Genomic DNA, 13166 nt, shown 5'->3' with positions numbered 1-13166 from the left:
TTCCTCTTTGGCACATTTTATGTTGTTTATTTTTCCTTATTTCAAAGGACCTGGGCTCCTGTTGAAAAGTGATGGAATAATCTCTGGCCGGCACCTGACATGTTGAGGGAGCACCCCCTAAAAGAGCTTGCCTGGGAGACAGTTTGTGAAATAACGCAGTAACATGTTTGCAGTAGTATGCCTCTTTTCTTGTTGTTGCTATTTTCCGTTGTTGAATTTCCCTTGAAATAAGTAACTGAGAAATACATTGAAGCTACTGAAATGAGCTTTAATCACTGCAGGGGGATTTACATCTGGAATTAGCATTGATAGTGGTTACTTGCAAAGATGCTACTTTCACTAACTGGGACAAAGGAAAGGGTTTGATCTACTTCCTAAAGGATTAAAAAAAAAACCCAAACAAAAAATATCCGGTGACTTTAATAATGCACTAGTTTCATTTGCTTACAGTAACTCTTTGTGCAGCCTGAATACCCGCAAGCTAGCATTTTTAATAACAACTTTGTGTAATTTGATCTAAGATAATTTCTGAGATCAGTTGTTCTGAACCCTGCTTGTAAGTTTACTAATACTTTTAGTAGAAAAGAATGTTTTTCTGTTTTTTAACCGCTTAATCCTTGCATGGAATCTCAGATGATTATAAGTACTGATACTGCAATTGAAATTATCTGTACCTTTTCCTGATAGCTTTCTGTTTTAAAGATAGGGGAGTCAAACAAAATCAATGTAATCTAGGAGCAGTTATGTATGCTTGCAACACTTGACAGAAGGCTAAGAAAAGTAAGGTTGTATTAAGTGATGAGTGTGTAATGGTTAAAGTAACAATGAAAAGCCTAAAAACAGTTAAACTTCTCTATAGTGAGTATACCAGGCTTTTCAGTATTTAGGCTAAATATTGGAAGTCTTGCTAATGAAGAGAGTCATAAGGGTTTTGCTGCATCCTTGGACTTGTATCTGTTTTCTAAACTGCTGAAGTACTGAATTTGATACTTCACTGTTCTAAGTAGCTATAGTATGCATGCTGAATCCAGTTTAACTTGGAAAAAAATGCTTATAGCTGTCTACCTCTTAGTTTGCAAAAGAATTAGATATTTATATTGTAGTTCTTTTAGGTTTTTATAGGGGTGTATGACAAAAGCATAGTTTGATTATTGTCTTTAAGCTTGCTCCTGCATATAACCTGCAGCTTACTTGCTAAAATAGTACTATTCACCTACATTCTCTGTGGTAACTACATGTCCTCACAGCTGGTGTCACTAAGGCCCAGCAGTAATTAACATATTGAATCAATCCTTCGCACTTGGAAAGCAGTTATTAAAGGAGCAAAAGGAGTGCTTCTTTCCATATTTAAATCAGTACTGCTCAAAACCATGCTGCTTCCAATTGTAAGGAAAGAAAAGTTTCTCCTACTGTTCTCTAATATTTGTAGTATCTCTTTCAATCCACTTGAATTCCGCATTCATGGAAGACCAGCTGATACTGTGTCAGAGGTTAAATGTCGTGTAAAAGCCATGTTTTGGAGAGGGGGTAATGGAGCCAATGCTTCTGTTGAACTTAATGAGAAGCGAAAGCAGGAGTTTATTGGATCTATCATACACTGAAATATTATTTTCTGATAGCACAGTTGTCTCAGTAGCAACTGCTTGCAAGGTGTCATAGAGCAACAGAATTAACATGGAGGTGCCAAAGCATTTTATAAGGAAAGGTTAAGTTGCTCATCCTTATACGCTTCTGTTATGGCCTTTTACAATGTTTCAGCAGTTGGAGCCACTGGCCTTTCGTGTGTTTGCATAAGATACTTTATTGTCCCTTGTTCTTCCTCCTGTGTCAAGTTTGTGGAGGGAGGTACAATGAGAGAGTAGGTCCTGTGTTGAAATTAGCTTCAGCACTTTGTGTGCTGCCTGCAAGTTAAAATTCTTATAATTCTTCCACCTTTATAGGCATTTTCTTCAACAGCAAGGGTGGTACTCTAGGTCATTTATACAGTGCCCATTTTATCCTCTCCCAGCTCTAGTAATTGATGAGCAAGTTCTGAATCTGAGACTTGGTGCATAGATTCATAACAAAGGTTGGGAAGAGCAAATTCAATAAATTAAAAACTGAAGATATGCTTTTTTTCTTTAATGCAGATTAGCATGTTCCTTTCATGTAAGTAAACCCTGGAGCTTCCTAACTTTGTCTTTGGATGTTAGAATATTGGCTATTGCTAAAGGTACAAAAATTACTAGAGTATTCAGTTATCATTTAATCAACCCTGATTTTGTAGCTCTTGATCATCAGCATCCATTGTTGTATCTTATTCAAGTTCTAGAAAGCTTCTATGCATGCAGGCACCTTTGGGGTTAGGAGCTATGAAATACTACTGTGAAGTGTTACTACAAATACTGCGTGAATAGATTTGTAACCTTAATGCTCTGTGTATATTCTTCTTATCCAGACCAGCATGTTTTGGAAATTTGATCTCCATTCATCATCCCACATAGATACGCTTCTAGAGAGAGAAGATGTAACACTGAAGGAATTGATGGATGAAGAGGATGTTCTGCAAGAGTGCAAGGCTCAGAATCGCAAACTTATAGAGTTTCTGCTGAAGTTAGAATGTTTGGAAGACTTAGTTTCATTTATTATCGAAGAGCCACCTCAAGACATGGATGAAAAAATTCGATATAAGTAGGAAAACTTTTGGGGGGTGGGGGAGACTTGGGAAGGTTGAAAGAGGGGTAACTTACTCCCGCTAATTTGATAGTGTGTTTTGAATCCCTGCGTAATGGTGTGTAGTACAATACTGGTATCTTTAGAGTAAGTTTGTTTTCAAGGGGCTTTGTAGAACTTTTAAATAAATAGTTCTGATACTTGCATATTTTTCAAATGGAAGCCTGTTATCCACAAATTCTTCCAAAACCAATTGCTGTCCAAGGGAGACTTACAAAAAAAGATAATCAGAACTCACATGAAGACTCTTGTCGTTGTGATTATTAAGAAAATAGTTGAATGAAAACCCCTATTTGGGTAGTGTAGTTAAGTGCTTAGCTTTGTTTTATTCATGATTGGTAAGATGCTTTGAAAATGCTTATTAGAGGGTCTGTAGCACTCCTTGCTACAGTCTAGTTGATGGTGTTTTCTTTTGCAGAGCTAGAACTGTCATAATTGTGTATGGCTAAGGCGTGAGCTAGTTTGCTGGGAAGGTTCAAACTCAAAAGTCAACGTGTCAATTCGTATAAAAGCACTTTTGCCGTTTTTGGCCTATTTTAGAGTTGTCTATACAGAAAGCTGATGGTTTTTTCCTTAAAGCATTATGTAAAAAAAAAAGTTAAGCTACGCTCTTAGTTGCAGCACTTCACTGTTTCTGGTAAACCAAGTCTCTGGTAAATGTTTCTAGTAGAGTTTGAAATTGAAGCATCTTTCACTTAGAAACCTTAAGATGCTGATGCTGTCAAAAATTACCTTTAGTGTTGAGCGGGTGATAGTACTGTCAAATGCACGAAATTACTGGTATTGATGGCTTAGTGTTTTGTCTTAGTTTAATTACTCAGTGTTCTGAACTGTACTGGCTTTGTCAGACTGACTAGTTTACTGAGTTGCAGTGTGTGTGTATGTTTATATAAAAAAAATCCTGAAGCTATTCCTTTTGACCTTTTTAATGTAATCCCTGTTATTAGAAAGGGATAAGCACACTGCTCCCTCGCCAGTATTGGTCAGTACTATCAGTCTGTTTAACTTCTCGGTAACTAACTTTTTCCCCTTCAAAAAAAGAAGTGGTTTCTGGAATGAGAGGTCAGTACTTGAACAGACGGATTTAACAACAGATCTTAAAATCTTTCCCTTTCCCCACTTCCCTAGTGTTGTCCTGTTGCTACTGGAGAACCAAGTTGTCCATTTCTTAAATAAAAGAACAGTTTGTAGGCTGAATGTGCAGTTATGTTAGCTTGCAGTAGTTTGCTGTTTTAATTAGTGCAGACCAACCCTGCTTGAAAACTTGGTCAGAAGCCTCACCAAGTTCTGAATTCAAAGTTGGAAGTGTGACAGCTTTGAAGTATGAGTGATGGATTATTATTTTTTTTTTCTTTTCCCTAGATATCCAAACATATCATGTGAGCTGCTCACATCAGATGTCTCACAGATCAATGATAGGCTGGGAGAAGAAGAATCCTTACTTATGAAACTGTACAGCTTCCTCTTAAATGAATCTCCTCTAAACCCTTTACTGGCCAGTTTCTTCAGCAAGGTGCTAAGTATACTTATAAGCAGAAAACCAGAACAGGTAAATACTTAAAAGATCTCTATTTTAACAAGTGACGTAATAAAGTTGTAGCATTCTGCAATGCTGCTTTAAGACTTCATGTTTGAGGGATAGCAATGGAGTCAAAAAAGAGCATTCAACTTCCATACTAGTTGAAGACACTAACTTTTTTTTTTATGGTATGCACAGGATTAAAGAAATATTGCTGGATGAGTAAGATGTATCTGATTCAGATTTGCCTGAGCTATTTGTGCAATCAGTGTGTGAGTGCTTACTTTTGGCTTAGCTCAGTATTTTATATGGTGATATTTGCATTAGTTGCTGTTAGAGGTGAAGGTAAGTGTCTGATTGGGTGTGAAGAATTCTTATAGAAGGTGAGAGGTATTTGGAGTCCTTGTTCAGAAATGTTGTTGTACTCTGTGTTCATGTGGCCCGATACTGCAAACGGCTACAATGACTGGCTCTTGCACCTGGGCACACTAAGTTTGTGACTCTGTTCTGTATCTTTAATTTAGTAAGCTCTGTATTTGTTTGTATTATGTTAGGGTTTTGCTATGTTGAGCTTTACTCAGTAAGCAGGGATGAGAGTAATTCATACCAAAAAGGAAGGCTGACTGTGCATTGGATTATAAGTAGTTTAGGGTCATCAAGCTGGACTTGAGAGGAGGCCCAAGACACTGCGCATAGTATGGATCTGTCCTGTGCCACTGTCGCTACTCTATACATGTGTGTTATTTTTTTTATCTTGCCTTGTCCTGTAAACTTTAGGTGGGAAAAGTGTTTAAGAAGTTCTCATTTATTTTCTCCATTTGGTAGGAGAGAGAAACTAGACTGGTTGGTGTCATTTACCATGTAAAATATGGGTAAGGAAATGTAAGCTTACTTCTTTTTAATTTCTAGATTGTGGATTTTTTAAAGAGGAAACATGATTTTGTGGACCTCATTATTAAGCACATAGGGACCTCTGCTATCATGGACTTGTTGCTCAGGCTACTGACTTGCATAGAACCTCCACAGCCCCGGCAAGAAGTATTAAATGTAAGTAAAATGTCTCAAAGGATTTCTGTCTGACATGTGAACTGTAAGATGGCTTATGTTCTGCTGGTTTTACTAAGTTTATTTGGTAAATGTCCTGAAATCAGATGTGTGGGGGTTTTGGGGTTTTTTTTGGTTTTTTTGGTCGGTTGTTTTTTTAGTTGTCTTTTTTGCTTGGAGCTGCCATTACATTTCCAGTGGGGCCACAGTGCTGGTGTGGACAACTTAGAACCTGATTGGCTGGTCTCTTCTGGTCTTTAATATCTAACCTAAAACTGCCATACACAGTTTTAAAAATGTTTTGGACCCTACTCAACGTTGGGTTTTTTTTTGGTACCAGAAAGTTTATTTAAAAATTAAGGCTTTCTTTTTTAGAGTTGCTCAGAAACACAAATTTTACTTTTTTCCCTTTTTGTGAAATACTGTTAGTCCTTGTTTAGAAATATCACAGAATGGTTTGGGTTGGAAGGGACCTTAAAGATCATGTAGTTCCAACTCCCCTGCCCTGGCCAGGGACACCTCCCACTAGACCAGGCTGATCAAAGCCCCATCCAGCCTGGCCTTGAACACTTCCAAGGATGGGGCAGCCACAACTTCCCTGGGCAGCCTGTTCCACTGCCTCACCACCCTTACTGTAAAGAATTTCTTCCTGAGCAGTATGACTCGTGGCAATTGTCAAACAACTTCTTTTAATTTTGTTAATTCGTTTAATTCATTCACTTGAGTAACATTCTTACTAACACCCACAAACACTTTTACAGTGGCTAAATGAGGAGAGAATTATCCAGCGGCTTGTGGAAATTGTACATCCGTCTCAAGATGAAGATGTAAGTATCAGTCTGACACTCTTATGGGTCTGTCTATTCAGCAAGTTGCTGTACAATCTAGTGTTAGAGCTTCTAGTTTTATTGTTTTCTGCTTGCTTTATTCATTAAGCTGATTTCAGTATTTAAGTGTGGTCATTTCCCCTTCACCTTTTTGCGTAGGAGAGACTCTTGTCCAAGTTGAAACTTTGACCTTTTTAATTGAAGAATTACAGTTCAGCATGTTATTACTCTTATAGTGAAAAGCTATGTTTTTCTGTTCCAGAGGCATTCAAATGCATCACAGTCACTCTGTGAAATTATTCGTCTAAGCAGAGATCAGATGTTGCAAGTACAGAACAGTTCAGAACCTGATCCACTGCTTGCAAGTCTAGAGAAGTAAGCTGGTTTGCTGAATTTCTGATTTTATTTTCAGTTCATAAAAAACCATAGTTTTTAACTTTTGACATTGAAAACCTTACTTTTATCCCCTTATTAATTTTACACGGGCAAATGGTAGCTACTTCAGTTAAAAGTTATATCCTGAAGTAATGTTATATCTGATGCCAATGCTCTTCTTTTTAGACAAGAAATCATAGAGCAGCTGCTGTCTAATATTTTTCATAAAGAAAAAAACGAATCTGCAATAGTCAGTGCAATCCAAATACTATTGACCTTACTTGAGACAAGACGACAGACGTAAGTGTTCTTATTTCGCTTAAATTATGTCTGCATAATTTAACTAAACTACTGTTGAGCAGTAGCAAGTGTCTTCCATGTACTTATGACTGAACTGTTTTTGTGTCCTGTTGTAGCTGAAGTAGTAAAAGAGCGAATCAAGTGATTGCGGTTGGCATTACTGCGCTTTCACCAAATTACTCGTCTTTCTGCATTTTTTTCTAGAAGCTAGTTTAAATGCCACTTGACAGATCAGACTAATTACATTCCATCAGTTTGTTTCTGGATACAAGGAATAGAGTAAATATGTACAGTGCAGTGATTGGGTATTGTCTTTTTAAAAAGTTTCTTGGAATTTTATTACAGCTTCGCTTTGAGAAACAACTGTACAGATCTCTGTGGTACATTCAGCTTGTTTATATTGCTCAGGATAGATGAGTGAAGCTCTTTATCTGCCTCAAAAGAGGAAGTAGAACAGCTGTAACGTTTTATCTCAAAACCGTATTAGAGATTTCAGATACAATAGACTGAAAAATACTAGGGCTAGTGTTTGGGAAAATTTTGTTCAACTATTATTTCACACTTAATTTATATTTGTAACCTTGTGTTTTTACTTGCCTCTTCATTCTTTTCACATGCCGTCAGAACTGTGACACTGTCAAAACCATACCTTAAAGGTGTTTTAGAAATAATCTTGATATTAATTATCAGATTTTGCTTCTGCATGTTTTAGATTTGAAGGCCATATAGAGATCTGTCCTCCAGGCATGAGCAATTCAACATATTCGGTCAACAAAAGTGTTTTAGAAGCCATAAAAGCACGACTTTCATCCTTCCATGAACTCCTACTTGAGCCTCCAAAAGTAAGTGAAACCTTGTGTTACCAAATTAATTGAAACAAGGCTGTCACTGTGTGACTGTATTTTAGGCAGGTTATAATAACAAACAAAACCCAGTTTGACAACTTTCGGGCAAGTGCCCAGGCTCCTTTCCAGCCTGTTGTGAGCTTTGTTGTTCATTGTTGTTGCTTCTGAGCCAATGCGTTGTGCTAAATGACATGCTTTTCCAGCTTAAACTTTGTTTAATTGGCAGAATAGCCTTGAAGCAATTATTTCTTTCTGGAAGCAATGAAGAGATTTGCTATATATTCTTAGGGTTAAGTCCTGTTTTCTGCTTGGAAATCCTATCTGGATAAGAAACATGGACTATGGATGCTTCAGTTGTTTGGAACTTTGGCATGACCAACATGAGGCCTGCATGGTTCCTCTAGACTTGCCCAGAACCCAAGTAGACCAGCTCCATGGCATGCACCCTGCACTCTAGACATGTTAAATTCTTTGGGCTTTTTAACTGATTTAAGCAGCTTATCTATGTCACGCTGTTGCGAAAGGTAAATACAAGATTTATAAATAGGGGGTTTACCTATGATCCATTTATATTTTTCGACTCAAATTTTCACCGGCAGGATTTCGACTGAAGTACTGCATCCTGAACTGGGTGCCACAGTCCGTAAGAGGACCTGTGGGCCAAAATGAAACTAAAGACCTAAGGTATATAAAAGAGCAGATGAGGAAGTCAAGATAGTGTTAAAGTTTTTTTTTTTTTTTTAACCTAGAGAAGATCAGACCTCAAGATTTCCAAATGCGGGAGAGGTAATAAAATGCAAAGAAACTGTCTTATGTTTCTTGCAACAACATGACAAGATACAGGTCTATATTACAGTAAATGCAGGGTCACATAAGATGCTTGAGTATTTTCTGATGGTTGGACATAATTAGCACTTGAATAAGTCATCTAGTGAAGTTACTGAATCTGTTGCTCATTTTGAGCACTAGTTAAAAGAGCATCCTTAGATTTCTGCCTTACATAAGGAATGGACTAAATAAACTAGCAGGATATCAGTCATCTTTTTTTTGATGCGAGGGTGGTGCTGGTCAAGCATAAATGACATCCAGCCTTACAGAAGGCAGTAGCAGTCTCTTTGTCAAAGTGTGTTTGTGCCTTAAGATAGGAAGAAGTTTTTATTATGAATTCCTCTTCTCATTGCATATTTGCTAATAGATTATTTATTATTTTTTTTAGCTCTTGTGGTATCTAATACCAGATTTGTCTCACTGTCTGGCACTTAGCTATGTGACAACAGTTCTGGTTTGTTAACCAGCTAAAATTTCAATGTGAGAACTTTGAAGCTTATGATTTGTAATACAAGGACCCCTTAATGCATGGAAAGGAATTCTTGCTGTGTTGCAAGTAACTCCTTCAAAGACTACAGATGGAGCTTGTTTCATGTGTAACATTAGAATAAGACACCAGAGTAGCTTGTTGCTTAATGAAATTGTTTCCAAGTTTATAAAGTTAGGGTTGTTGAGGCATATTTAGAGTCTGTCCACCTAGCTGTTTGGTGTATGTTGTAGCAGTGTAGACTATAGCTGTACATGGATTAACCAGTGAGAAGTATTTCCTAGAAAGTATCTCCTAATTCTATTCAAGGTTGGGTAAAATGCATCTACTTTGAGATCCTGTCTGTAGTTAACAATTTTTACAGTGTCATTGGTTTCATGTAGCTGTTCAGTGCTTCCTGTCTATGGAGTTAAAATAACCTATAGTGTTCAGAACTAAAAACTGTTTTTTTGCAGGGTGAAGGTAAGACTGCTCAAGGACTGATTGTATATATTTTTAAGTGCTACTCTGTCACTGTGCGTAGTAATGATGAGCTGTTTTTTTAAAGGTATTTTAGTGGGCTTTATGTATGTACCTTTTTTGTTTTTCAGAAAAGTGTCATGAAGACAACCTGGGGTGTATTGGATCCACCTGTGGGAAACACGCGTTTAAATGTCATTAGATTAATATCTAGCCTTTTACAGACAAATACAAGCAGTGTGAATCAGGAGCTTATAGAGCTTAACAGCATAGGAGTAATACTGGTGAGAACTTCTTGCTGCCTTTGTTTTTGTGGATTGCTATTAAAATCTTGTCTGTTTTTTCTGTCACTGAAGATAGTTAGGCTGGAAAGTATAATACAAACTCTTCAGCCTGTTAGCGTTATGGTTTCTATTGCACTGTTCAAGAACTTCTAATATTGGATTTTACTGTGAAATTCATCTGTATGAAGCCAGCGTTTTCCTCTGATCACTTGAGTGGTTCTTACTCTCTACACCTTCAAAAGTATATGAAGCAGTCTTGTGGTTTAACCCCAGCCAGCAACTAGGACCATGCAACTGCCTGGCTACTTCTGTTCCTCTCCAGTGGGATGGGGAGAAGAATCAGAAAAATAAGGAAAACTTGTGGGTTGACATAAAGACATTTTAATAAATAAAGCAAAAGCCATGCACACAAAGCAAAACAAGGAATTCATTCACTACTTCCCATCAGCAAGCAGGTGTTCAGCCATTTCCAGGACAGCAGGGTTCCATCATGCTCAATGGTTACTTGGAAAGACAAAATGCTGTGACTCTGAATTTCCCTCCCTTCTTCCCTGAGCTTTATATACTGAGCAGGAGATCATATGGTATGGAACATTCCTTTGGTCAGTTGGGGACAGCTGTCCTGGCTGTGTCTCCTACCAACTTTTTGTGCACCCTGAGCACATCTGTCTGCAAACCCAAGTTATGCAGAGAAATTGAGATGAAGACATTGCAACCATAGCTGTATTAATTAACTGTATTAATCACTGGTGGGGTGATGTGAGGAGCAGAAAATAAGTTGACTGCTTATCAGCAACTAAAAACATTAGTGCATTATCAACATTATTCTTGTCTTAAACCAAAAACCAGCTGCTAGTAAGAAAATTAATTCTATCTTAGGCAGAACCATGACAAGTTATTTTCTGAACAAACTTATTTTTTCATTTCTGTGTTTACAAGCTTTTGGCCACGTTCAAGGCTTCTGTGCTATTTTCATTCTTTTCCTATGTTGTTCCCTCAAAACCCCTTTTCCTGTCTCTATATATGGCACACCAAATGGTATCTCAGCACTGTTCTATAAGGGGACAATTATTGGTAGCTCATACACCTTCAAACCTCCGAAAGCCAGATTTGCACAACAAAATTTTGGTCAGTTAACTCACGCTTTTTGCTAATGTGGAATCCCTTTTTCCTTCAGGTAGTTAATACAGCTATGGTTGTAATGTCTTCATCTTAATTTCTCTGTGTAACTTGGGTTTGCAGGCAGATGCTAACTTGTATACAAATAGCAAACTTCACTGTAGTTTAAGTTTTTCCTAGATGCGTTGTCTAAGGTAATGTACCTGCTATGAACACTTGCATGTTCTTAAAGTAGATTGTTTTGTAAACTAAATTCAGTGAGGTTTGAACATGCTCTTCTGGTGCGGGTTTACGTAATGGAGGGGAAAGAAAAACAATTATAGCCATATAAACTTCTCAGGGCTTTATGCTGTTTACTGAAAGTCTACATATGCTCTACTGTGCAGACTTGATTGTTAAAAAAAGTAATTGTCTAGTTCCAGTAACGTATCTTTATGGGAGGATGTCAGTAGTTTAGGAGGACTGAAGGAAAATTGGAGATCTCTAGCTGTAATAAGACTAGCATTGTTTAATACTGTTCCACTCACTGCATGTACTTCCATAACTAATTTCATTTTACCAGTGACAGCAATCATTTGAGTTTTGCAGTAAGAAATAGTCTAAAGTAACGGGACGTAAAGCTTGAAAAAAATCTTTCCTATGTTTGAGAGGAAAAATGTGGAGAACCAGGAGCATGACTAAATGAACACCGTTCATTGTATCTCAGCCTCAGTATTTGTCTGTCTTGTGTAAGGTGCTTAGTAATCTTAAACTGTGTCTAGATTATCTGAGGTAGCCTTCTGTAATAGAAGAATAAAATTAGTAGATGACAGGTTCAAAATAGGTAGCTATGATTTTGTAAGTAGCCTCACTGAAGTGAGGAGCACATCACAAACAGTACTGTAGATGCTAGAAGGTTAAGTGAACTCAAAGAGAAATCTGTCAAGGGCTACGAAGGTCATAAATAACACTTCTGACTCTGGGACTCTCTGGGCTGTGGCTAGCAGAAAGAATGTAAGCGGGGAGTGTCATTCTTCCCTGTCTTTGTTCTCTGCAAGTGCATTATTGGTTAGTTGCCCTTGGGATAAATGCAGTTACAGCTGAGTTTTTGTTCTGATCCAGTGTGATGGTCCTTGTGTTTAGGTAATAGCAAGCACAAGAATTAACTCTTTTTGTAGGTCACAAATTTTCTCTTGCACAATAATACTTATTGTAAAACTTAAAGAATTTCTTCCAGTGTAGTCGTTCAAATGTCTTGCTGGGGTGAGACTGTTGGTTATGTTCAATGAAAAGACCTTGGTTTGTGTAAACCTTGTTGAATTTGTTTTTCAGGACATGTTCTTTAAGTATACATGGAATAACTTTTTGCATACTCAAGTAGAAATCTGTATTGCATTGATTCTTGCAAGTCCTCTTGAAAGCACAGAAAATGGCACAATTACAGATCAGGATTCCACTGGGGACAATCTCTTACTGAAACATGTAAGTTGTGTGTTTTCAGGACTTTGAGTTTTCCTGCCTCCAGGGTATTGTAGCAGCTGTTCTTGTATAAAATATACCCCTGTATATACATTACATTACCCCTATACATTACTTCATGTACAGAAAGAACAGGAATATTTTTCTGTTTTTTCTTAAAATGTTACTTCAGGGTGTTAAACCTGAAAGTCGCATAGAGTAGGCTTTCGCTGCCCCAAAGTGAACGTGTGTGCAGAGCTCCAAGTATTTATTTTCGTTGAAGGAGAAGTTCCTCTTATTTTTAGGAATTAAAATTGCTACTTCAATAGCTTTATGCTACTACAGCTCGGCAGGTATAGAGAAAAGTAGAATTAATGTAGGCTGAGCTTTTAGGTTTCTGTCTGGAATCTCACTGCTGCTTCTGAACTTTAAATCCTTTAATTAAAGTGTTTATCCTGAACCTGAAATTAGTTGTCTTGTATAAGACTGTAGTATTTGTTAAAATCAACTGTAAATGCATAGTTCCCCTTTACTGCTGCTGAGGATATTTTGCTTTGCTTTCTTGACAGCTCTTCCTTAAGTGCCAATTAATAGAACGAATACTTGAAGCATGGGAGATGAATGAGAAGAAACAGTGAGTAACTAGTTTTCCTCATTCCTGCAATTGTCTATGTAAGACTTGAATTGTGAAAGGAATGCATGACCAATTCATAATTGATCTTGCTAGTTCTGAAAACACTTTTACGTTAATATTTGGATTAAAGCTTTCTCTCATACTACTTTTTGGTAGCATTCTAATGCTTTTTCCTATGACCATTTGACAATATGATAGTTTGTCATTCTGGCCATGTATAAGATATTACTATGACTGTACCATCTTCAAGTGCAGAAACATACCATAAGTTTTGAGGACAGGAAATGCTCTTCTCC

The 13166-nt window shown here is 37.3% G+C and overlaps 1 protein-coding gene across 19 annotated transcripts in view; it reads left to right on the top strand.

Moving 5' to 3' along the window:
- PPP6R3 (protein phosphatase 6 regulatory subunit 3) overlaps positions 1-13166 on the top strand; it is a 58957-nt gene that overhangs the window by 19589 nt on the left and 26202 nt on the right. For 13 of the 19 annotated variants that reach the window (XM_074585538.1, XM_074585534.1, XM_074585547.1 and 10 more), the window contains 10 exons: positions 2438-2670; positions 4075-4261; positions 5141-5278; positions 6037-6102; positions 6365-6477; positions 6664-6777; positions 7490-7619; positions 9528-9680; positions 12111-12260; positions 12806-12870. In XM_074585538.1, coding sequence (XP_074441639.1) covers positions 2444-2670; positions 4075-4261; positions 5141-5278; positions 6037-6102; positions 6365-6477; positions 6664-6777; positions 7490-7619; positions 9528-9680; positions 12111-12260; positions 12806-12870 — 1343 coding nt within the window. In that variant the 5' untranslated portion in view covers positions 2438-2443. Of the gene's footprint in view, positions 1-37; positions 176-2437; positions 2671-4074; positions 4262-5140; positions 5279-6036; positions 6103-6364; positions 6478-6663; positions 6778-7489; positions 7620-9527; positions 9681-12110; positions 12261-12805; positions 12871-13166 lie in introns of those variants that run through there. The other 6 variants (XM_074585532.1, XM_074585533.1, XM_074585542.1 and 3 more) reach the window with 4 other exon arrangements.

Source organism: Larus michahellis, chromosome 4 (assembly GCF_964199755.1).
Source record: "Larus michahellis chromosome 4, bLarMic1.1, whole genome shotgun sequence".
NCBI lineage: Eukaryota > Metazoa > Chordata > Aves > Charadriiformes > Laridae > Larus > Larus michahellis.
The sequence above is the reverse complement of the archived record's forward strand: the minus strand, read 5'-3'. Positions and strand labels throughout refer to the sequence as shown.